The sequence below is a fragment of the Pygocentrus nattereri genome, chromosome 4 (genome assembly GCF_015220715.1).
Source record: "Pygocentrus nattereri isolate fPygNat1 chromosome 4, fPygNat1.pri, whole genome shotgun sequence".
Classification (NCBI taxonomy): domain Eukaryota; kingdom Metazoa; phylum Chordata; class Actinopteri; order Characiformes; family Serrasalmidae; genus Pygocentrus; species Pygocentrus nattereri.
In genome coordinates this window covers 34,599,871-34,622,954 of record NC_051214.1, presented here as the reverse complement: position 1 = coordinate 34,622,954, position 23,084 = coordinate 34,599,871, and the positions used below count along the sequence as shown (strand labels likewise).

Genomic DNA, 23,084 nt, shown 5'->3' with positions numbered 1-23,084 from the left:
CTCTCTTGCTGGGAGCCATCCACTTTGTCAGCTCTCTCAGGTGTTGCTGGGAGACAAAGCACTTCATTCATGCAAAACATGCTACTGCTTTTCTGCACACAGGTTGATTCTCACATGCTTCTCAGGTGTGCCTGTGGGGCCAGATTCAGCAGCCCATGAAAACGCTTGTTGTCTGCTGGACAGTACTCTGTCTGGTAGTGAAGGAAAGTTGGATTCAGTTTAGTGTTTCAAGTTTCCTGTTTCCACAAATCAAATGATTCAGTGATTCATTGATTCACCAGTGGGCAGTATGACACTCGTCACGATCGGCCCCTCCCAGTCCTGTCCATGTGTTTGTGTTTTGGTTTACCATGTTAGTTTTTGTTTTGGTTTTGTAACTCCGCCCCTGATTGTTTTCACCTGTCTCTTGTTGAACCTTTGTTATTTAAGCCCTGTGTTTGCCCTTAGTGTCACACTTCTCTGTCTGGCAATCTGATGGACGAGTCTGGGTTTGGTGGTTGCCAGGAGAACGGTACTTATCTGACTGCATTGTGCCAAGTGTAAACTTTGGTGGAGGGGGGATTATGGTGTAGTGTTGTTTTTCAGGAGTGGGGCTCGTCCCCTTAGTTCCAGTGAATGGATTTCTTAATGCTTCAGCAGACCAAGATGGCCTCTTCCTGTTCCAACATGACTGTGCACAAGTGCACAGAACAAGGTCCATAAAGACATGGATTAGTGAGCTTGGAAGAACTTGACTGGCCTGCACAGAGTCCTGACTTCAACTCGATAGAACACCTTTAGGATGAATTAGAGACTGCGAGCCAGGCTTTCTCGTCCAACATCATCGTCTGACCTCACAAATGCGTTTTTGGAAGAATGATCAAAAATTCCCATAAACACACTCCTAAACCATGTAGAAAGCCTTTCCAGAAGAGTTGAAGCTGGTATAGTTGCAAAGGGTCTGCTAACATCATAGTAAACCCTATGGATTAAGAATGGGATATTACTCAAGTTCATATGCATGTGAAGGCAGAGGAGCGAATACTTTTGGCAATATATAGTGTAGGTTGTTTGTAATATGTTACCATGAAGAAGTTAAAGATTTAATGTAGTTACATTTTGAAAGACTATTATTTGAATTGTATCAGAAGTCTTCAGCCTTTTATGTGGATGTTGATATTGTGTAAAGTTTAAACATTTTTTTTATTAGAATGGACTTGCAGATTTGACGGATGAATTGTTCAAGAGTTGGACATTGCTAAACTCTGGCCATTGTCAAGAGAACACTTATAGTGAAAACACTATTCTTTTTCCACGGCTGACATTCTCTCTCTTACGCTCACACACACACACACACACTAGCTGTCTCTTTGTCTGTGTGCACGTGTTGGCAGCACAGCTGGTGGTGTGTAGGTCAGCCTGGCACGGTGTAGGGCCCAGCGTGTCCGAGCTGAAGGCTGGTATTGTTTTCCTGAATGACAGTGATGAACAAAAAGTGAGGGATGATCCTGACACACTGAGATCTATTCAGCAGTGAAAACACAAAGGGGTCGACGAGTGGTCAGATGCCCTCTTCATTTCCAAAGGCCTCTGATCCATATCAGCATTGGCAAATGCATTCTTACAGGAATAAATGGATTCACACTTGGCTTTGTTACTAACTGACAATAATGCTCTTATGCTGTGAGATTTGCTGTGTTTATATATCAACATGCTTGAATTCTGTCATCTTAGATTGCATTTAGCGAATAGTTTACTCTTTCATATTGGATCTTAGATGTTTTGTGGTGGCTATGCAGAAAACAAGGCTGAAAATGGTGTTTAATTATACCTCATGTCTGCGTGCTCCCCCAGAGCTAATGATGTTACGTATCCAGGATACAAAGCCTTTATTCTGCTGCAAATTAGTGTTGAAAAGTTCAAATTACACAGGCATGTACACTATAAACAAATATAATATCATTAATGTAATTTGTGCATTGTAAATGCTAATGCACTGTTATGAGCCATAATCTTTTGTTTGTGTGTACATGTTGTAAGAGGTGTCTCTATATAACATATTTTATTGTGTGTTTATTTGACTGGATATCCCATTGGTTTACACTACAGCATTTTTCTCATACTAAAACTTCAAATGGCTCCTCAGAAGCCTTTACATGGGTAACACTAGTGGCTGGATGATTTGAAATGCAAGTGCCATGCTTACGCATGTAGGACCAGGATGGATTTAAACATTTTTTTCTAATTATTGATTGAAACAGCTGGTCCTCTGTCATGTTAACAGACATTCCATTTCAGTTGTTTTATTGTTGCCTATACACCATTTGCAATGTCCACATACTTTGTGTCTCCACTTACTCACTATTTTATTATGTACACCTACCATATAGGAGCTTTTTTTTGGTTTATAGTTACTGAATGTAGCCCTTTTGTTGCACCACAATTTATCAGCCCCTCTTTTTCCCATCCATCAATCCAAAGAGACCACCACAGGACCACCACTGACCAGATATTATTTGGGTGGACCATTCTCAGTATAGCAGTGATGCTGACATGATAATAGTATGTTAGTGCGTGTTGCACTAGGACAACTGAATGTCAACTGAATGTTCTGCATAACAGCAGCCGGTATACTGATTCATTTGAATTTCATCATAACATGCCACAAATAAGAGCACAACATACAATCAGTCATAAGCAGGGATGTTTCCATCATGCTTCAAATGAACATTGTCTGGTCAGGTGCATCTAATGTAGGCCACTTTGTTTTCAAGGTGGCTGAAGGACTTTCAAAGGACTGTCTGGTCTTTTAGGGTTAGCTTTAGCCTAGCATGGACACCAGAGCACTTCTGTTTAATCTTCTGTCACCTGTAAAGTGCTGCCTGAGTCAATCATAGGCTTAGAACATGCAACAAGCTGTGGACCAGCTTGACTGTGTAGTACCATTATGATTAATATTCACTTAAATCCAGCTGTGTCTGATGGTCGGAGGCACGAGTGTGCGGAAGGCACGTATGAGACAAATGACTTGAGAACTTTGATGGAAAAGATGTTGGCCTCTTCTACAAATGTCACATTCCACCTTAAATTGTGCAGCAGTTACATTCAGATACCTGTACACATGCCAGAATGTAACTGTCGGTCCATTTAAGGTGGATCAGAAAATATGAAGTGGCAAATGAGGTCAGCTTCAATCTTGTAGCAATTATGATATGGAGCAACATTTAGCACAGAGAACAATGTACATACAGTTCAGAACATGCTAAAGTTAATACCTTTTTCTGAATGGCTGATTCTGGAATGTTTCAGACACTTTGCTGTGAAAATGAAAATGCAGCGATCGTTTATGTTTGAAGGAGCAGCCAGTGTGAGATTAGCCTTTAGTCCAGCATGGATAGCAACTTACTTGTTGTGCTTTTGATTTCTTTTGCAACAGTTGCAGTAACTGGAAGCATAACAGGCGTTACAACAATACACATTTTTGTATTATATGTTCTTTCTGTGTGTTTTCAGGTTTATCCAGCTTTTCCAACATGTTTGGAAAGAAGAAGAAGAGGTTGGAGATCTCAGCCCCCTCGAACTTTGAGCATCGCGTGCACACAGGGTTCGACCCGCGCGAGCAGAAGTTCACCGGACTGCCTCAGCAATGGCAGAGCCTGCTGGCAGACACAGCCAACCGGCCAAAACCCATGGTAGACCCCTCCTACATCACCCCCATCCAACTAGCACCCATGAAGGTACATGAAGGACTCCTCTGTGTTTCACCCTGTTACTCCTCTGTGGTTAACCTCTCCTTTCTTGAGCTACTTACTGCCTCCACTGGATGTTTCATTAGCAAGTTTCATTACTGGTGGATGTATATCATGTTAAAGTAGAAATGGTTGCAGAAATGTGAAAAGATTGCATTGGACACTATTATATGCATTTTGTATTTTTATGCACTCAAAACAGTCATGAATTTAATTTATTTATGCTATATTCCTGTTCAATAAAATAGAATAGAGTCAGCATATACAGGCTTTATCACCACAACATAAAAGGCAGTTTTCATTGTTTTGAGTGTATATAAGTGCATAGCAAAGTGTTGAATTCACACCTGCAGTGTTCATTGAAGTCCAGATGGACCCATCTGAATAGTGTAAGTGTTAATAAAGCAGAGAATTTGCTTCTTGGCTTTGGAACACACACTTCTGCTTCCATTTCATTTGTCAAACAGACTTAATTTCTGTATGAAAATGTTTTGTGATGGCACACAGTACTTATACAGCAATCACTGATTTTGATCACTGATACCAAATGTGCCCTGTTTTGTGTGTTTAATTCAGAAATAATGGGTTCTAAGAGTTTTCCATCAAGAAGTATCCCTATTATTAACTGTATAATATTAGCTTGTGTGCATATTAAAGACCACCCTTCATTTATTTAATTTCCAGTTGAAACAAACATTAAAGACAAGTTATTTGGAGATGTGGAAGAATATCCCTACAGATTTATTTGAAAAACTGACACTGAAGAATGAATAACCTCACTAGAATAATTTTGATAGGAAGTGAAATAAATAAAGAGTGGTTTTTAACTTTTGCACTGTACTGTATATGTATAATAAGGGACATCCCCCTGTCCACTCTGTTTCCAAAGCCAGTGCCAGTGTAGCCTCCCTGTCCTGCCTTATTTCTGCTGTCCCTGTTGCCTTGTCTCTGCATCTGTTTTGTAGCTTTGCTCTTTGTTCTGTGCTTGTACACCTTGTGTGTGTCACTGTCACTATCCACAGACTCAACAAACTAGCACTGGGAAGAACTGCTGTATTTCAGCATTTGAATGAATTCCCCACAATTATGATTATCACATCACACCATTTAAGGTGTCCCTTTATAGTTTTTGACTAATAGAGAAATGAAAGGGAAGTATGATTAAACACTACGTATAAGGACCAAAGCTGTCCTCAGGGATTTGCAAACTTTTAGCAAAAGAAACAGAAACAAAAGAGCCATGTTTAGTTTTCTGGCTGCTAGTCTTGAATTATTAACTTCATGGCTGTGGCATACAAACAACCAACTTCTGCTTCAGAAGGCATAAAAGATCCAAGAGATTATGTAGGATCCTTGGGTTATGCTTGTTTTTTTTACATACAAATAACATTTAATTTTGTAACTTAGTCAAGCCGGTGTCAGAGGAAACTAGAACGGAAGACAGTACAGTAGTCACAGTTAGAATACTCCAGCTTTTTTTACTTTCTGTCTGCTTCATCTGTTGCATTACAATGGAATATAGTTTTGATGTTTTCCTGTATATTGAAAAGAACAGAAAACCTGAAACACACTTATAATAGAAGTTGGTATGCATGAAGCAAATGGCAGATAACCAATATTATCAACATTGGACCAATGTTTACATTTAAATTGATGTTTGCTAACAGATTTATTTTACTCTGGATGAGCAGAATGTTTAGGTGATGCTGGGCAACTTGGCTAAAATGTCTGAACTTTTTACATTTTACTGCAATTGGAAACCCATAGCTATAAGTTTTATGGGTAGTTTAGTCCATATTTTCTATGGACTAATGCCTAATTTTTCGACCAATATAGACATTAAGGATTATGGATTTCTGCATCAGCTCACGTTTTCATATCTGCGTGTCCCTAAATAGCCACTGGTTAGTTGCTGAATTGCAAAAATAACCGTTTAAAATATGTAGCTATTTCAACAATTCAAGCATTACATTCTAACAATAAAGGTCTTAAGATGACAGACATAACAGAATGTCCTACCAAAGCTGTTCTTATGAAGTTTTATCCAATTTGTGAAGACCATGACATGATGAGGAGATGTGTCAAAAAGACATTTTCATGATACCAATATGTGTCATGATATTTAGTTTTACTATGGTTTGAAGAGACAAGTGGGAACAGACCAAAAAAAAAACACTTAAAAAAACACACTTATGCTGTATATACTGGTCTGATGTAAATCCAATTGAACAGGACTAATTCTGTTTTTTTATTAATGAAGTATTGACGATGTTCCCAAAATACTCAGAAAAACATCTAATGACATAATTTATCAGAAATGTCGTCATACTGGCCACCCCAACATTTACTTTCTCTGAGGTTTTCTGATATTCATGCATGATGAGGCAGGAACTCAATTTATGACTGTTATGTTATTGTTAATTGATAGAATGTGGCCACTGCCCAATGGCCTCTACATTATTGTGTTTAGAGCCAGAGAGTTTTATGTTCTTTTCTATGTGCACATCAAAACACATCAAAAATTGTCTGCATTTGGCACATTTGCACCAGATAGAGATCTGATAGAAAAACAATAGAGTGTTCCTGATGAAGGCAGATTGAGATTTGGAGGCATAACAGTGGATGACCTAGTGTAACCACAACAAAACAAATCAGGTGTTTTAAGATTTAATTATGTGCTACTTAGAAATGGGTTGAGAAATCTGGTCAGTAAGACACAGGATGTAAGGAAAAGGGTCAGGACTGAGGATGGCTACAACACTGGCTCTCAGAAAATGTAAGAAGATTTATGAAAATGCATTGCCAACTGTCATCTAGTGCGGTGTCATAGGAGATATCTCTGAAGAGGGTTCAACAAGATATTAATTCTCTTGCTCTCTTCACAGATATCTCCCAAGAAAGTCCGGTCAGCTGAATCGCCGTTGCGAAAAGTATGCCCTTTTTCCTACCCTATTTTATCCTTCTTTTCTCCTTCGACCACACTATCCCTCCTTTTATTTCTCTTTAATTTCCCTTTGTAGTTTTTCACTGCTTGACTACATGCATTTTGAGTAGGGATGTCTGTGATAGTTTCCAAAGCATTTTGATGAAAAGCTCAAAAACATGACAGAGAGCAATGTACCAAAAATGCATACATTTTCGCAAAAGCGGAAATGCATGCACTTCTATTTCATGATCACACACTCATGATGGTCAGATTTGATGTATTTAATTGTACTATGCTGCTATATAGAACTCATATGAATGCTTCATGGTGTCATATGGCTTGCTATAAGCATGTCACATGATGAAACATTGTCATTTAATAATTAAACACCATGACATGTCAAAGTTCATCTTCTGGCATGAACCATTACTTTTTATGGGGAGTTTATCGTGCATGCCTTGCTATAGCAAGCCAGAATATACAAGACCAGTGATTTTTTTTATGTTGTAATGAATGCTTATCTAGATCTGGATTACAAATTAAGAAATGAATACTAATTTGCATCATCATACTAAATGTGGGTCAACAAGGTCCCTCCAAAGTGTGAGGAAATGATATTTGTACATTTTTCAGGAATTACTTTGTCTCCTTTTCTATACTGAAGGTTTTACCTCAAAATGCTAAGCTGCTGTGTTGTAATTTCTGAAGTCTGTAGTCATGATTGTATCTGCTCCAATTTGAATTAGAATCTTATACGGTGTTGTCAGTGAGACATTCTGAGACATTGATGACGCCTCCTTTAAATTCCCTTGCCAGGGTACATATGATGTGTGCATGTTAACACTGTGCATGGTGAAATGGATCTGTATGTGGAATAGGAGCTGTACAATGTAAAAACACACATGAAACACACACAAACACATACATTTTCTAAACCGCCTGTCCTTCTGGGTTGTGGGGGGAGCTGGAGCCTATTCCAACAGTCACTGAGCAGAATGCGGGATACACCCTGAGCAGGTCGCCAGTCCATCGCAGGGCAGACAGACAGACACACATATACAACATCAAAAAGAATTTAACTTAAAAAAAAACTGCATGTGATGACAAGCGGTATAACTCTCAAAAACATTTTTAGGTCATTTTCTGCTCCTGTCCCTCTTTTTACAGTATACCATGTTTTCTATCACTATATGAAAAAAGCAATTTCTGAATGACTGCACAAATTCAGAACCCTTAACCTTTTGGGGCTGATGCAAAAAAGCTGCTTAATCTGCTCTTCTCCATTAGTCATGTGATGTTTCAATACCCTTATTTGCTAAGTAAAGGACATGATCTAACAAAATGGAAAATTTCTAGTTTTTTTATTTTGTTTGTGTCACAAAATACCTTTCTGAAAGACAAAACATGAATAGGAGTATATCACCTATCAGTCACGTTTTATTGTTTCTCTGATCAAACAAAACAATTTGAGCTGTGTGCTGAAAGAACTTGCATGCTCATAGTGTGTCCAACAATAAAGAAAGCCTTGTGCATCTTTTATGCAGTGATAGAAACACAGTAGCGCACAGAAAGTGGAGATTCTGTTTGCATTTTTCACTCTCGCCTGCATGCACATGCTGTAGCTCCTCTAAACAGAGTTCATCATCGCCAAATCTTGGAATGTATTGCGGACAAGACACTCTATATGACAGAAATAATCAGAATAACAAAATACGCAGAATGACTTGTGATGTATTTTCATACTCATTTGCCTGCTCAAAGTGGTAGATTGTGAGACAAAAGAACATAAAAATATAAGAATTATCATAACAAGTGCTACAGTAACTTATGAAATGACCTTAATATGGATGAATAGATTAAAAGACAGAAAGAGACACTTTCTTCCCTCGGCATTGAATAGTTAGGTCACTAACGAGTTCTATAGGCCATCCCTCAAATAGTTCATATTTACCTTTTTCAGTAGGGGAGCACCTTGTTTTTGTGATAAATTACATTTGAACAGCTAGTGGATATTTTTAATTTTTAAAGGGCACTCAGCAACTGCATGTATCACTACAAAGAGAGCTTAGTTAGTCTTGCTTTATTGAATAAAAACACTCCACTCATATTTTTGACAGTATTTTTAAAAGTGGTTCTTAATAAAGTCTCTTTTAAAGTTATCAAACCTCAGAAAAAATAAATACTGTAATATCTAGTATTGTGAAAATGTTCACGATGTTATTCATTTTATCAAGGCAGCTTTGCACAGGCAGTCTTTCTGTTTCTTTGTTTTGTGCAATAATATTACTGCTATGAGACTGATTGGGGCACTTATTAGGAGCATGGCGTGAGTCACTGGGTCTTAGCTGTGTATAATTTTAGAAAGCGCTCAGCTAGCCCTCTCGACTTTTTTCCGCTCGGAGCGCTGACACATGAATGATGTGTTCGCTTCCCCGGCTGGCAGACTGTCTGTGCACCGTTCCTGAGGTAATAAGCCAGTACAGAGAAGGAGAAAGGAAACTGCATCCATCGCACAAGTATTCGGCCTGTTCCGCAGATGGACGAATCCTCCCTGCGTTTTACTGCTGGTTTCACTTTTATTTGCTTTGTTTAGAGGGCAGAATGTCAAATCCATTCATGTGGTTACCACTTCTTTGAATCCCAGATTACTGTTGTTTAGTTGCGTGCACACATATGTGTGTGAAGCTGATGACAGTGAGCTCGAACAGGTTTTGCTTTGATGAGGTTGGTGTACTGGAAGTGCATGCACTGGAAGGAAATTCTGTGGCTGTATAGTTCAGTTTTCTTGTAGTACATTAGCTTTACAATCAAGCTGGTTCATTTGATGCAAACATAGCCAGTGGTCCTTCTGGTGTTGAATCAGCTGTTCAACAGTTTGTTTAATCAAACAAAATTGTATTTTTAGATGTTTTTTATTTTAAAGGTTTTTGGGAGCATCAAGTTGATTACAGGATAATTAATGTCCTGTAATTTTCTGTTTATAATAATTTTTTGTCATTACCTGGACTTGAGTGTGTATATGATCACTATGTTAAAATACAGGCATTCTGGGTATTCATTTTATTATAATTTCATTATTGATGATCTAATCTAATTCTGGACGGATTTAAAATATCTTAGCTCTTATTATATCCTTGCTTTCTAGTAAATATTTGAAATTGGTGGTAATCATAGTGGTATCATATTAATCAAATTTATGTTTAAAAAAAGGCAGCTTAGCACATTAGCACATTACGTTTACGTAATATGCATCATCTGAAGAACAGATAATCATTGAGTCCTTAAGGTGTCAGTAGCAGTGCCTGTTGCATGTTGAGGCTCATCTCACTGTAGTACAGTGTTGACAGTCACTGGATTGTGGCCAGTTTCAGCGATAGCCGGCAGCAAAGCAGTAGCTGATGAGCATGTGATGGGAGGGAAACCTGAGAGTAAGCCTGAGTTGCTAACCCGGTACAAGCGACAGCTGCACGGGGTGAGTTACGATGTGAACGGACGGAGCTCGCTCAGGCCAGAGAAGGAGGGCGGGAGAGAGAGCGCAAGAGAGAGCGAGCAAGAGAGAGTGAGAGAGAGGGCAGCAGGTGCAGGGACTCCTGGCCTGGGCCGGTCAGACAGAACACGGCCAGTTGCTGGAGTCGACTGCAGCTGGACTCAGAAGGAGAGGGGATCCAATCCACCACAGGTGTGTCATTCACACAGAACCAGTGTACTGATACACACATGCATCACTATCCAATCTGCTCAAGTTAACCAGCACATTGTAGTGAGGTTGGAACTTCACATGCCTAAAAGTATGCAGAGACCCCTACTAATTAGTGAATTCAGCTACTTTAAAGGGGCATTTCAGTTTAAAACTAGAGTGAAGTATGTTTTACTTCACAACCATTGGAAATCCTTGCGGTGTCAACCAATCCTGCTGGTACGTGCTTATAAATACAAGCAACTTAGCAGTAGTGTGGCTCTTACCTCAGCCGCCAGTGACATTTTTGCAGTTAGGAATCTGTTTTTTCTCCATTGTAATGATGATGTTAAGACAGTTGCTGTAGTGACCTGACTGCAGTAAGATATTTGTCTTGATTAGTGGAAGATACATCATCAGGAAGGGATTTTCCTAGTCTCTTTAAAATCTGACTTTAAAGACTACTGCAGCACTGCTGTAGGAGGTGAGCAGACGTGTTTACAGGTGTTTAAGGTAGTGATGCTAATTTTTTAAATTTTGGCTGGAGTGTCCCTTTAAAGTGCACCCATTGCTGACACAGGCATTCAATGGTGCACACACTATGTGTATAATCTCCAAAAAATATCATTGTCCATAGAATAGGACAGTCTGGAGCCTAAAGTCACCATGCTAGGTGTCACCTAGAAAGTACACATTTTCTTTTGTTTTGATTTTTCTTTTGTTTATTTTTTCCTCCAAGTTTAACATACTGGAAATAATATAACATATAAACATAAAAAAATTTAATGTAAGCATAAAACGTGCCATAACAATTTTTATTTTTATTAGTAAATAAACAGTAATTGTGCATTAAAATGCTCAGAGGTGTGATTTCTGTAGAAAACATGTAAACTCATTTTCACTTAGTAAGTCAATGAAACGTCATTTGACAAGGGGAGCCCAAACTTTTGCATATGATTGTATGTACTATATATGGGCAATACTATTATTACATTTAGGTACTACTGTGGGTGTTTATGTTTATGAGATTGTAACTGGTATGTGCTCAGGTTTTAATGACTGCAGCGCCTGAACTGTTTTTTATGTTAGGTTTATTTTAGTGTTTGTGTGTGCGAGAGAGAGAGAGAGAGAGAGAGAGAGTTCATAAATGTGTAGTCATGGTGTGAGGTGGTGTTTGTGGTCACTGGGTCAGAGGTTGCTGAAAGCTCTGTGCAGTGATGTCCGTTATCACGTTGGTATTTATAGCACTCTGTAAACTCAGCTGTCATTTGCATGGTTTTGTTGTAGAAAACAATAGCCTTCATTTGAAAGTGTGTAGCCATGTGGTTGTGGTTTTCCATCTCTCTCTCTCTACTTATAATTGTTTCTCTCTCCTCTCGCTGGGTCTCACGCTCTTTTTTCTATTTTCCTGTTTCTCTCCCACTCTCCTATTTCCCACTTTCTCTCTCTCACTTTCTCTACACTCTTTCTCTCCTTATTGTTTGTTTCTCTATCTATCTCCATGTCCCTGCCTCTTTCTCTTTCTCTCTCTCTCTTTCTTACTCTTCCTCACTCTCTGTCTGCATCTGTTCTTACTCTTTCTCTCTCTCTGTCTGTGACTCTCTCCTCTCTCTCTATCTCTCTCCCTCTCTCTGCTTCTATCTTGTTCTTGTCTTCCTCTCTAATATCAGTATATTAGTTGTTTCAGAATCACACTGAAATCAAGCTTTTTTGAAATATAATCAGTACGTTGTTCTGTGATTTTCAGTTAGGGAGAATAGTGTGAATAATATCAAGCCCATTCGTGCTGTTGTCCTGTGTATCACATGATGTTTATGAATATGTTCAGACACATGCTGTACGTCCTGCTGCAGGGCTTATTTTGAGAGCTGTAGTTGATGTTTGTGCCGGCTGCAGTATGGCCGTCTGAGGCCGGCAAGTGGAGGATAAACAGAGTAGACAGGGCACAGTGACTCAGGAGAAACAGCCTGCTCTTCTCTTCAGGCTGTTGGAGGATTTCATTAATGAGACTACAGCATCCTCTAGTGCTGAAGAAGAGTAGTGTCATCAGCCAACCAGTGACCTTTTGTCATGATGATGTGTGAATTACATTGTGAACATATGTTAACTCAGCAATCAGTCATCATCAGTTGCTGATGGAAGTAAATATTACAGACGTGTTCATTAGATGTGAATTAGGTAATGGGTAAGACCTATTATACATACCTATTTACAGACAAAATGACAGTTACTTAACAGCAGACATACCTACTGACATTGTGAAACATCAAAACAATCAAACACTATGACCGTGTGTTTCAAGGTTTTCAATTACTGCATTCACCCAAAACAAAAAAATCACCTGAGATGTTCAGAAACATTTATATCTACTATTTACTTTGTGGAAAGCAACACTGTTACAAATAATGACAAGCAGGAGGTCAAAGGCAATGTTTATCAGTAGAGGAATGTGCAATAGATTTGTACAATATCAGACTTTCCTGTTAAGGTGGTTAAAAACTGTACATTGAGTGCTACAGTGTGTCGACAGGTCAGACCCTTCTTCCACATTCTGTCATGGACAAGCCATGATTTTTTTTGCCATTTGTCTGAATTCCGCTAAGAATATTTGCTCCATTAGGTCTGTATATAAGGCCTTCTTTGGACTCTTCTCATGTAAATTCTGGAGAATGTTGCCCTCCACAACTCTAGCTTCTGTTTCACAAGTATCGAGGAAAAAAGGAAGTAAATATATTTGTTTCTGAATATTTTAATGAAATTTAGAGGTGGGAGGTGAGGGGTATTATATAGTACATTGCACTGAAATGTATCTCTGGGAAAACTACACAGGAGACAAGAATAAGTTCCACATTGTGGTATTCTTACATTTTGGCACATTTAATCTGTTTACAGTAAAATATCAGTAGATAGTACAGCATCGACATACAGCACTAAAGAATGCTGAAACATGTAACAGTACAAACTGTATTGTGTGTTTTTACTCTCCTAATAGTCAGTTTTAGTGTTTGGTGGAACGGTTTACTTTTGTGTGTGTTTAATTTTTTTTTGGAGACCATTTTGCAAAGAAAAATCCTTATACTGACCAGCAAGCCTCTGTTGAGTGTTGTGTGTTAACTACTTTCACTAATGTGAATAGCTTCTGAATGGATAAAAGTGTTTAAGCAACTGAGAAAATCTGTAAATATACAAAAGACAAGAATGAAACACCTGGGACCATAGATTAACTGGAAAAACAAATGATTTGACACATCACACAGGGTAGAATGGGGCAGAGCTAGAAGTTAGTGTATGGAAACAGCCTGGTAAACTGATAACACAACTGAGCATTCTAAAAAAAACTAGCTATCTAGAATCACTGTCTGTGATTGTCACATAAAGCCAAATTGAATCTCCTCCACTGTTGGTACTTTTTTGTGTGTATGTGTTTACTGTTAACAATTATTCCATGTGAGAAATCGTGTGACCACACAGACTTCGCTTGAGTGCATGGTTTTATTATAAGGTGGGAAATGGGCACAATTACCCCAGTAGGGTGCAGACAATTCAGAGTTTTGATTTGTATCTGTACCATTCTATACTGCCTGGTGGAAAAATACCAATAGATCCACAGGACATTGCTTTTAGATACTTAGATGCAGCAAGCCATGAGCTTGTCTGAGAACTGTGTTCCCCCTATGTGTTCTGTATGCTGTTTTTCAAGTGAAGTTGAGTAAAGCTTATAAAACTGAATCATCTAAGTTTCTTGTGAGAATGCCCCACTTCACAATACATTTCACCACTTCCACTATGTCTCAGGTGTACTTATGGAGGTAGCTGGAGCTAGTACTGTCAGAAAAAGAGCTTAAAATTTATTTTCTCAGTAATTCAAGCTGACTAGGACTTCAGTTGGGTACGGGTGTCATTTCTCAGGGATTTGTCAGGCTCAAGTTGGGTTCAGATTTAACCTTCAGGTTTCTCGTAGCCCATCTCCTTTGCGTGACTGTGGCCTGCATTTACTACTTCCCCCTGCTTTGTGCTTCACCCTTACCTTTATTTTACACAGTCTGCCACACTGGAATCATTCATTGCAGCGAGTTCCACTGAGGCCCACAAAGCCAGCATTAGAACAGTGCTTAACAGTAGTTAAGGTCAGGTCAAGTTCCAAATGTGGTGCTGTAGATGGGGTCAAAAAACTAGATGTATGTAAATAATTTATAGTTTTTTTGGTAAAAAAAAAATTAAATCCTGTATCTTAAATTCTCATTTATTATTTACACAGTGACTCAGAGATGCCACGTTGTTGCAATGTGTTTGTGCTTTGCAGTTGTGCAAGATCATTTTGAACTTTTTGGTCTGAAGAAGCTTAGGTAGATAAGGTAATAAAAAAAGGTTTACATACCAGACAACCTCAGGTACAACCAATGTTTAAACAAACCCTCTAGAAATAGGGGGCACTGCCACAGACCTCTGGGGTCATGGGTCATTTTGCTGTCGGCTGCATGCCTCAATAAGGATTCTAGGTCTGAGTTGTTTTTATCTATATTTATCTCACCTGTTGCTCCCTGGGGTAAACAGAAATATTTCAAAGATGATGCATGTTATGCACCTTTTCCCTATTGTCAGTGAATCCTCCTTATTATGAAGGCGTTAAGTGGTCAAAATACAAATATTCCTACAAACATGCTACAAGTAAGCTAACACTTCTGCATGTCCAATTGACCTCACTAAAAAAATACTTGAAAATAAAGCTTTAATCAACACCATTGTTTAACAATGAACCAGCGATTGTAGGCTACTGTTGCCAAAGCCATTTTACTACCACACTTGACAAAACTTATTCATGTCTTCATGTTTTCTGATAATTAAATGTGCAGGGATGTGGGCTTGCTTGTAGCTTGTGCAGACTGGTGACAAATTAAAGAAAAACCTGAATCAATGAGTGGAGGAACCTTATGAGTGAAGATGCTTCCAGGCAGGTGTGATGCATGAAGCTCAGTGGCTAGTTTGGCTGAGGAGGCATAAGGATATGCATAAGTATAATGTAAAAAAGTATGTGCATAAGTATAATGTAAAATGTAAAAGTATAGTGTAAAAAAAATACGAAAGAGCAGCTGTTCCTCACCTGACTCACAATGTCAGTGCAGGCCATGGTCATTATCAGCTGGAACAGTCTATCCAAAACTACGTAGAATGTTAGAGAAAGTTAGCACACAAACACACATTTTAGAGTTCAGTCGTCTACAGAGATGTGGATAGAAATTGTTTAGTGCACCATCACGGTATTCTGCACAAATGGGTGTGTACATTTGTAGCACACACCAAGGGAATGGTAAAGGTCTGTATGCTTGACCTCATCAGCGGATGGGGTCCAGTGGCTCTGTTAATGCCGGTATTTTGCAGGTATTAGCAGGTTTGGGTCCACATGTGCCCTTTAAAGGGAAGGGCCAATCATTTTAAAGGTTCTCTAACTAATTCAGTTTTGTCCTATGATGAAACATTCCTGTCCTCCATTCTTTTCTGCTTCTATCCACAGGGCACAAGGGGTCTTTGAATGGTTTGATGAGTATGAAAATGACCAGATCTCAGCCCAAATGAATACCTATGAGAGGTTCTAGATGCTTTTCACTGGAGGATCTCCATTAAGAGTGTTGTATAGTTTTAAGCAGCAACAATGTAGCTAAGGCCTGAGTAACGAATTTCCTGGACTAATAGAAGGATTGTAAGTGATTGTCCTGGACATTTATATTTTTGGATATTATGGATCTTCTGTATTGGCTGGGTTGTTTTCATAGATCAGTGGCCTCAACACCACCCTCACCTCTGGGACCTCTCATATCACATTGTGTTCACTCTCCGTGAAAGAGAGCTGTTTCAGAGAAGACTTACTGAATGTCCCATTTGTATTCAAAGATGAGGTTAAGAGCTTTTAAGGGTTTTTTGTTATTAATTCATTTACAGCCTTTAGTCCACTGGGTCGTAATAGGACAGCTGTTAACGGAGCAGTTTGTTCATTCAGTATGTGCAGGTGAGTGAAAGTCTGTAAGCAGTAGGACATTATTTCTCATAGGAGGTCATGCTGTCTTAAATATCACACTTCAGGAGGTTTCACTGCCCATTGTGAATGACCTTTAAAAGTTAATGACCTTTATAGTGTGATGGTAACCCATCTTCGCATCTCACTGACTTCATTCTCAGAAGGGCAAATGTCAAAAGTGTCTCAGTTTTACAATCGTAAGATTGACATACAATTGAGTTATAAAGATTTTAAGAGGATGCTATTTTTGCTGAGCTAGCCGACCTGTGTGAAAAAAAAATCACTAGTCAGCTTGTACTGCATTTTCATCACCAGCAGGTGGAGCCACAGTACTATTTCTGCTTTAAAGTAACTGAAGTATACACTCTCAGTATGGAAAGAGAGCAGTTTGAACTGGTGACTTGCTGATAGGAAATGGATTACAGTATCACACTGGTGATACTGTAATGAAATAATTTTAATATCACCCGTGCCTGTCATGTGGTTACAGAGTGTATGGACTACTGTGTGACAAACCAAATCTCAGTGAAACCCATAAGAAATTCACAACTGTTTTAGAAACTTCTGAAAACTGAAAAACCTGATAGAAAACTGCAGCTTTGAAATTGGGACATGCTGCGAGTGATGTCTTTTGACCTGTGCTGAGGCGGTGTGTACAAGGGCTAGGTAGACGGATAGCATTGATACATCTGATCCTGACCTTTTCTTTAGTTGTTTACAGGATCTAAATTATTATTGGCTATTGTTATGCTCAGTTGGGTGTATTGTGATGAAATGTGTCCCATTAACAAGTTTCTATATAATCCCTCTATAGGAACATACACACAGACATTATCCAGATTTATAATGAATATTAAGTTTTTTAAATCAGCCAAAGAGAAATTCAACTGATTTTGCAATATTTTAAAAATATTTTTAAACCATGTAAACAAAGTCATTTAAAGAAGTCTGAAATGTGAAAACCTCCATTCTGGGGAAACTTGCTGAGTCAGAATTGATCACAACGGTGGTGATAGGAACCAGACATCCAAAGTATTTTGTTTTTCTACTTCACTGAAAATTCTTACATGATATGGTTATCAATAAACCACATGGTGTTTGAGATGTTGTTTTATAATAGTTTTACACAAAACATTTCCAAACCTTTATTTTTTAAATCCATTCAGATACATGCAGGGTGTTATCAAGAGAGGCAAGAGAGGACTCAAAGAAAATGTATTTTGATTTAACACTTTTTTGCCATGATCAACAACTCAGAAGACTCATGTTGGTTCACTAGGTCCACATTTTATAAATAGTGAAAACAAATGACTATATTTGAATTATAGCCGTTGCGTCTCCTGGTTTCTCTCCACCCTTTAAAGAAATCTGAGTCAAAAAATGTCTCTATGATTAGTCATTTCACATTGAACCACTCTGAATGGCATTATTTACATCTCAACAATTGAGGAGCACAGGTATACAATGATAGGCTGATGAACAGGCACAGACATGCTTTGACTGGACCGCTTAGTTAGGAGTGACACAAAAACATTTACATATACATTTTGGAAATATGTATGTATACATATATGTATACCTACTTATATATGTGTATATAATTGTGCGACAGCAGGATTGAAGAAAAAAAAATTGATCTCAGTGATTTTGGCTTTGGATTTGGTATGAGTATTTTTAATAACTGTTGATCTCCTTGGATTTTCACACGCAACAGTCCTTAGAGATTACCCAGAATAGTGCAATAAAGAAAAAAATATCTAGTGAGACGGAAATCCCTCGTTGATGAGAGAGGTCCGTGGAGAACGGCGAAACTATGGTAACGGTAATTTAGATAACCTCTTTGTACCATTGTGGGGAGCAGAAAGGCACGTCAGAATGCACAACACTTTGAAAGGCAGCTGATCTAACAGCAAAAGACCATGTCAAGTTCCACTTCTGTCAGCCAAGAACAGAAATCTGAGGCTGCAGTGGGCAGAGACTCACCACAACTGGTTAGATGAATCCAGTAGGTTTGTAGCATGTCAGTGCACATGAAAAATCAACAGGAACTGCATTATGCAAGGGAGCAGAATCTGACCATGCCATGAAGAATTTTTTCAAGGCAAAAAGAGGCCCTACACAGCATTAGTATAGTGTTCCTAATGAAGTGCTTGATGAGAGTATTCAGAGCTGCTATTCATTGCAACATTTGTTCTGAGACCTCCCCTTAACTGTGATTGGTCCAAGCCTCAGAGTTTCTTGCGTCAGTGCACAGAGTGAACCTCTACCGGTGCTGTGCATCAGAACAATGTATACCTGGTTCATTCTAAGTATTCTTAGAGCTGTGTGTTCAGTGGTAGTTTGATTTTGTTTACTTTTTTGTCTGCCAGAGTAACAGTATAAGTTTTGCTATGATACATGTATTCCTATTGGATTAGAAGTCAAATCACTGGTATGGCTGGGTTGCACTTGCAGCGTTTCTGTAGTCCTCACCTGAGAGCAGAAGGAAAGGTGGTGTTGTGGGGCTCTGCTGAAGTCAGTGTCATTAATTACACCCCCCATACTCACACTTCATTACGTTCAAGGTTAATCCCTTGCTTATCTTCTGGCTCTTCCCATCAACCCCCTCTCCCCCCGCTCATTGTTCCCTCACTCCCTCGCTCCCTCGCTCCCTTCCCTCGCTTTACCTTGAGACGACAGCGGCGCTGGGGCGGGAGTGGATCTATTACGTCTTATCACGACGGGACAGGCCGAAGATGCGCCCCAGTGAAATATGGCTCCTGTCACAGCAGCTAGAGGAGAGAGAACAGCCCTGAACTGAGAGAGAGAGAGAGAGAGAGAGAGAGAGAGAGAGAGAGAGAGAGAGAGAAGAAGTACAGGCACTCCACAACTATCACCTAATTCAAACAAACGGGCAGATTTCCAAGGCTGAGTTTGATTCTATAGCTTGACATTGATTTGGCACACAATTAACCTCACCTTGCCCCCTCCCCCTGCCTTCCTCTCTCCCCACTACTCTCTCTCCCTCTCTCTCTTTTGCTTTGTACTCCTCAGTGCTTATTGATTTTCACTCCAGACCTAGTTTCTTTTCTCCTTGGTAATAAACACTCCATTTCCTCTTGTTCAGAGTCAGCAGAATTAAGCAGAAAATGTACAATCATGTTCATTTTTTAAACATAATTCTTAATGGCTTTAATAGAATAGAATTAGCTTCTGATCCAAAAAAGCGAATACTTTTCATTTTTACAACAGCTGTTTAAGAGCTGTCTTTTGTAAATTATTGATTTAAATGTGCTCTAAAATGCACACTTCTAGCATGTCACCCCAGCATCTTGGTTTCCCTTTACAGGTCATGTAAACAGTGCTATTAGTATTTTTAGTAGTTTACACTAGTTTACACTAGTGCTATAATGGTGATCCAGCAAACCTCATACAAGTAGTGACCGTAGCAAGTTATAAAAGTAGCAGTAGCAGTAGTAAATTAGTAGATCTAGGTGATCTAGAGGCCATGTAGTAGATGTGCTTGAGGTGACATAATTAGTAGATTAGGACATGCAGTCTTTCCTCATACCTTGTCAGTATGAGGATCTGCTTGATATAGTTTTTGAACAATAAAACATACTATTTGGTCAGTATAAAGGGAGCACTGATGGGGCAAAAATTAAATCCCACTGTTAAAGCACTGTAAATGATTATAATTTGTAGGGATGGACATATTGTGTGTTGTTTTGTTTTTTGTGAACACTTTCGTTTAAAGTGGAATTCCACTGATTTTTCAAAATTTTTGTAGTTGTTCAGATGTAAACAAAGGCATTCAGAGTGGTTTGATGTGAAATGCTTAGTTCTAGAATTGCTCACAGTGTTGGGAACCAGGCATCTAAAGTGTTCAATGCCTCTAAAAGCTCTATCACAGAAAGTTATTACATGAAATGTTTCTGAATAATTTGCTGGGCTTTGCGAGGCCAGAGAAGTCCTCAAAGAAACCTTTTTGTACTTACCACTATATTGTAATGATCAACATTACAAACAGTGACCTCCTCAATTATTGGCACCCCTGGTAAACCTAAGCAAAATAGTAATAGATGTAAAACACATTCTTTATTTCTTATCCTTTGGATCTTACATTCAAAATTTGAAAAGAAAGCTAACATTTATTTGAAGTGCAACAATTACATGAAAAAAATAAATCTGATCATGAAAATATTTTTTCTTTTACAAATCTATGCATGCCGCAAATGTTGGCACAATAGAAATTCTTAACAGTGAAATTTTAGTCTCAGTCATCCACCATTATAGGAAAGTCCAGAGAATATAATTGATGTGTGACAAAGCATTTTTGAGGAACACAAATCAGAGTGGCTACAAGAAAATAACTAAACAACAGAAAATGCCCATTTCCACTAAACAAGAAGTTGAAAACAAATGCATATGTTATGAATCTGCTAGTAAGAGGTTGTATGTCAATGCTAACCCTACATACAATGAGAAGGATTTTGAGTGGTCAAAGAATCTCCAAGGATCACAGATAGGGAGCCCACTGTGAAATATGGTGGTGGGCAGTTTTTCTTCCAAAGGCCCTGGGTGGCATTATGGACTTCTTCAAGTGCCAGCAGACATTACATAAAAACCTGACTGCCTCAGCCTGGAAGCTTTGCTGTGGCATCTGTCATGATCCAAAGCATTCCTCAAAATCAACACAAAAGTGGTTTACTGACTACAGAATCATGGCTTTGCCATGACAATAACACCATGGAAAACCTGTGGCTGAACTTAAGAGAGTCCACAAGAGTGGACCAAGGAATCTGAAGGATCTGGAGAAGTTTTGTATGGAGGAATAGTCTCAGATCCTTTGCCTTGTGTTGTCCTGTCTCATTAAGCATTATAGGAGAAGACTCAGAGTTGTTATCATTATTCAGATTATTATTTTGATTTGTTTTTTTTTCAGCCATTGTATTTCATTTTTAATTTTTAAAATATTTTTAATATTTTGAACGAAAGATTAAAAGGATAAGCAATAAATAATGTTTTACAGTCAAATTTGCTCATGTTTACCAGGGGTAAGAATATTTGTTAAGAGCACTCTATATTAGTAATCCAGTGATCAATATCATATACCAGTTGTTTGTTATTGTCAAGTTTGCTGCTTAAGATTAGTATCAGTAAATCAATACTGGTACATTGTCATATTGAACAGGCCCTAATCAGAATATGATGAAAGTTTGTTGTCTGTCTGAAGTCTTGGACTGTGGGCTTCGGTTTGGGAATGACCCCAGCGCTCAGTGACACTGATATTATAAAGATGGATTGTACTTGCTTTAATGGCAGTGCTGTGAGGTGACTGGCCTGTCCTGGAGATTTATAAACTCCTGCATTAAAAATAAAACTCGGCACACATCGACCATGCCGACTGAGTTACAGCAGTCAATAAATGTTTAATGGTCCTCTTTTTCAATTATATAGCCACCTTCTTTTTATCACTTTTATTTTTTCTACATTCCTCAAAGACAGATTGATGCTAACATGCACTGTACTAGTCAGGCAATCATGCTCTCTAGTGTGCTTGTGTAGAATTGGTTGTGTTTTCTAAAATGTGCTGCATGTAGAATCTTTCTGCATGTTTCCCTGATGTAAATGTACATGATATAAATGAAAAAAAAGGATTTCACTATAGATTACTGGGAAAAGGATATCACTATACCCTCTACATCTCTTTCACTGGTTGTGTATTCTTTTATTGTTGGATAAGATTCAGCAAAGCAATTTCACTCTACCAGTCTCAATGACTTTTTCCTGGGACTTAAATTATGTATGTTCAATGGACTGTTCCACTATCAGTTCCACTTGACCAACATCTCACACTGGTGTTCTGATATGTTGGCCTACAAGGTCACTGTAGGCGTTCTGGGTTTGTTTTGTAGTGCATTGTCTTTGCATTTTGTTAAATGAAAACCTCAGTTCAGTGATGTGTATCAGACTCTGTAGAAAATAATGTTGCAAAATAAGAAGATTCAGATCAAGGCAGTTCAAGTTCAGATCAAGGAAGCACAAAACTCAACTTTTTTAAATTGGGCATAAGCTAATATACTGTTAGGTTACTGTAACTTGCATAAAATGTTACATTAATGTAATTAAAAAAAAACATCTGTATAAAAAACATGTACATATTTATTGAAGTATCTGTATTCAGTCCAAGTTACATTTTATAAAAGCAGTATTCAGAATACAGTTACCTTTTTACATTTTTATAATACATTTAGCATAATGGAATACTATATATATACAGTGCCCTCCATAATTATTGGCACCCCTGGTTAAGATGTGTTCTTTAGCTTCTAATAAATTGAGGGTTTTTTTAAATAATATAGGACCACGATGGAAAAAAGAGCAAAATCCAACCTTTATCTCAAGTGCATTTATTCAGTAGGAAAAAAATCCCACATTAAGAAATAATTGTTTAACATCAAATAATGTGTGCCACAATTATTAGCACCCCTGATGTTAATACTTTGTACAACCCCCCTTTGCCAACAAAACAGCACCTAATCTTCTCCTATAATGTTTCACAAGATGGGAGAACACAGAAAGAGGTATCTTCGACCATTCCACTTTGCACAAGCTCTCTAAATCATCCAGCGACCTGGGTCCTCTCTTCTGCACTCTCCACTTCAGCTCACCCCACTGGTTTTCAATGGGGTTAAGGTCTGGGGACTGAGATGGCCATGGGAGGAGCTTGATTCTGTGTGTGGTCAACCATTTCTGTGT

The 23,084-nt window shown here is 38.5% G+C and overlaps 1 protein-coding gene across 7 annotated transcripts in view; it reads left to right on the top strand.

Moving 5' to 3' along the window:
- The window catches only part of pak5 (p21 protein (Cdc42/Rac)-activated kinase 5), an 88,280-nt gene that overhangs the window by 42,407 nt on the left and 22,789 nt on the right, over positions 1 to 23,084 (top strand). For 5 of the 7 annotated variants that reach the window (XM_017683536.2, XM_017683520.2, XM_017683496.2 and 2 more), the window contains 2 exons: positions 3,493 to 3,716; positions 6,614 to 6,658. In XM_017683536.2, coding sequence (XP_017539025.1) covers positions 3,513 to 3,716; positions 6,614 to 6,658 — 249 coding nt within the window. In that variant the 5' untranslated portion in view covers positions 3,493 to 3,512. Of the gene's footprint in view, positions 1 to 3,492; positions 3,717 to 6,613; positions 6,659 to 9,930; positions 10,334 to 23,084 lie in introns of those variants that run through there. The other 2 variants (XM_017683504.2, XM_017683512.2) reach the window with 2 other exon arrangements.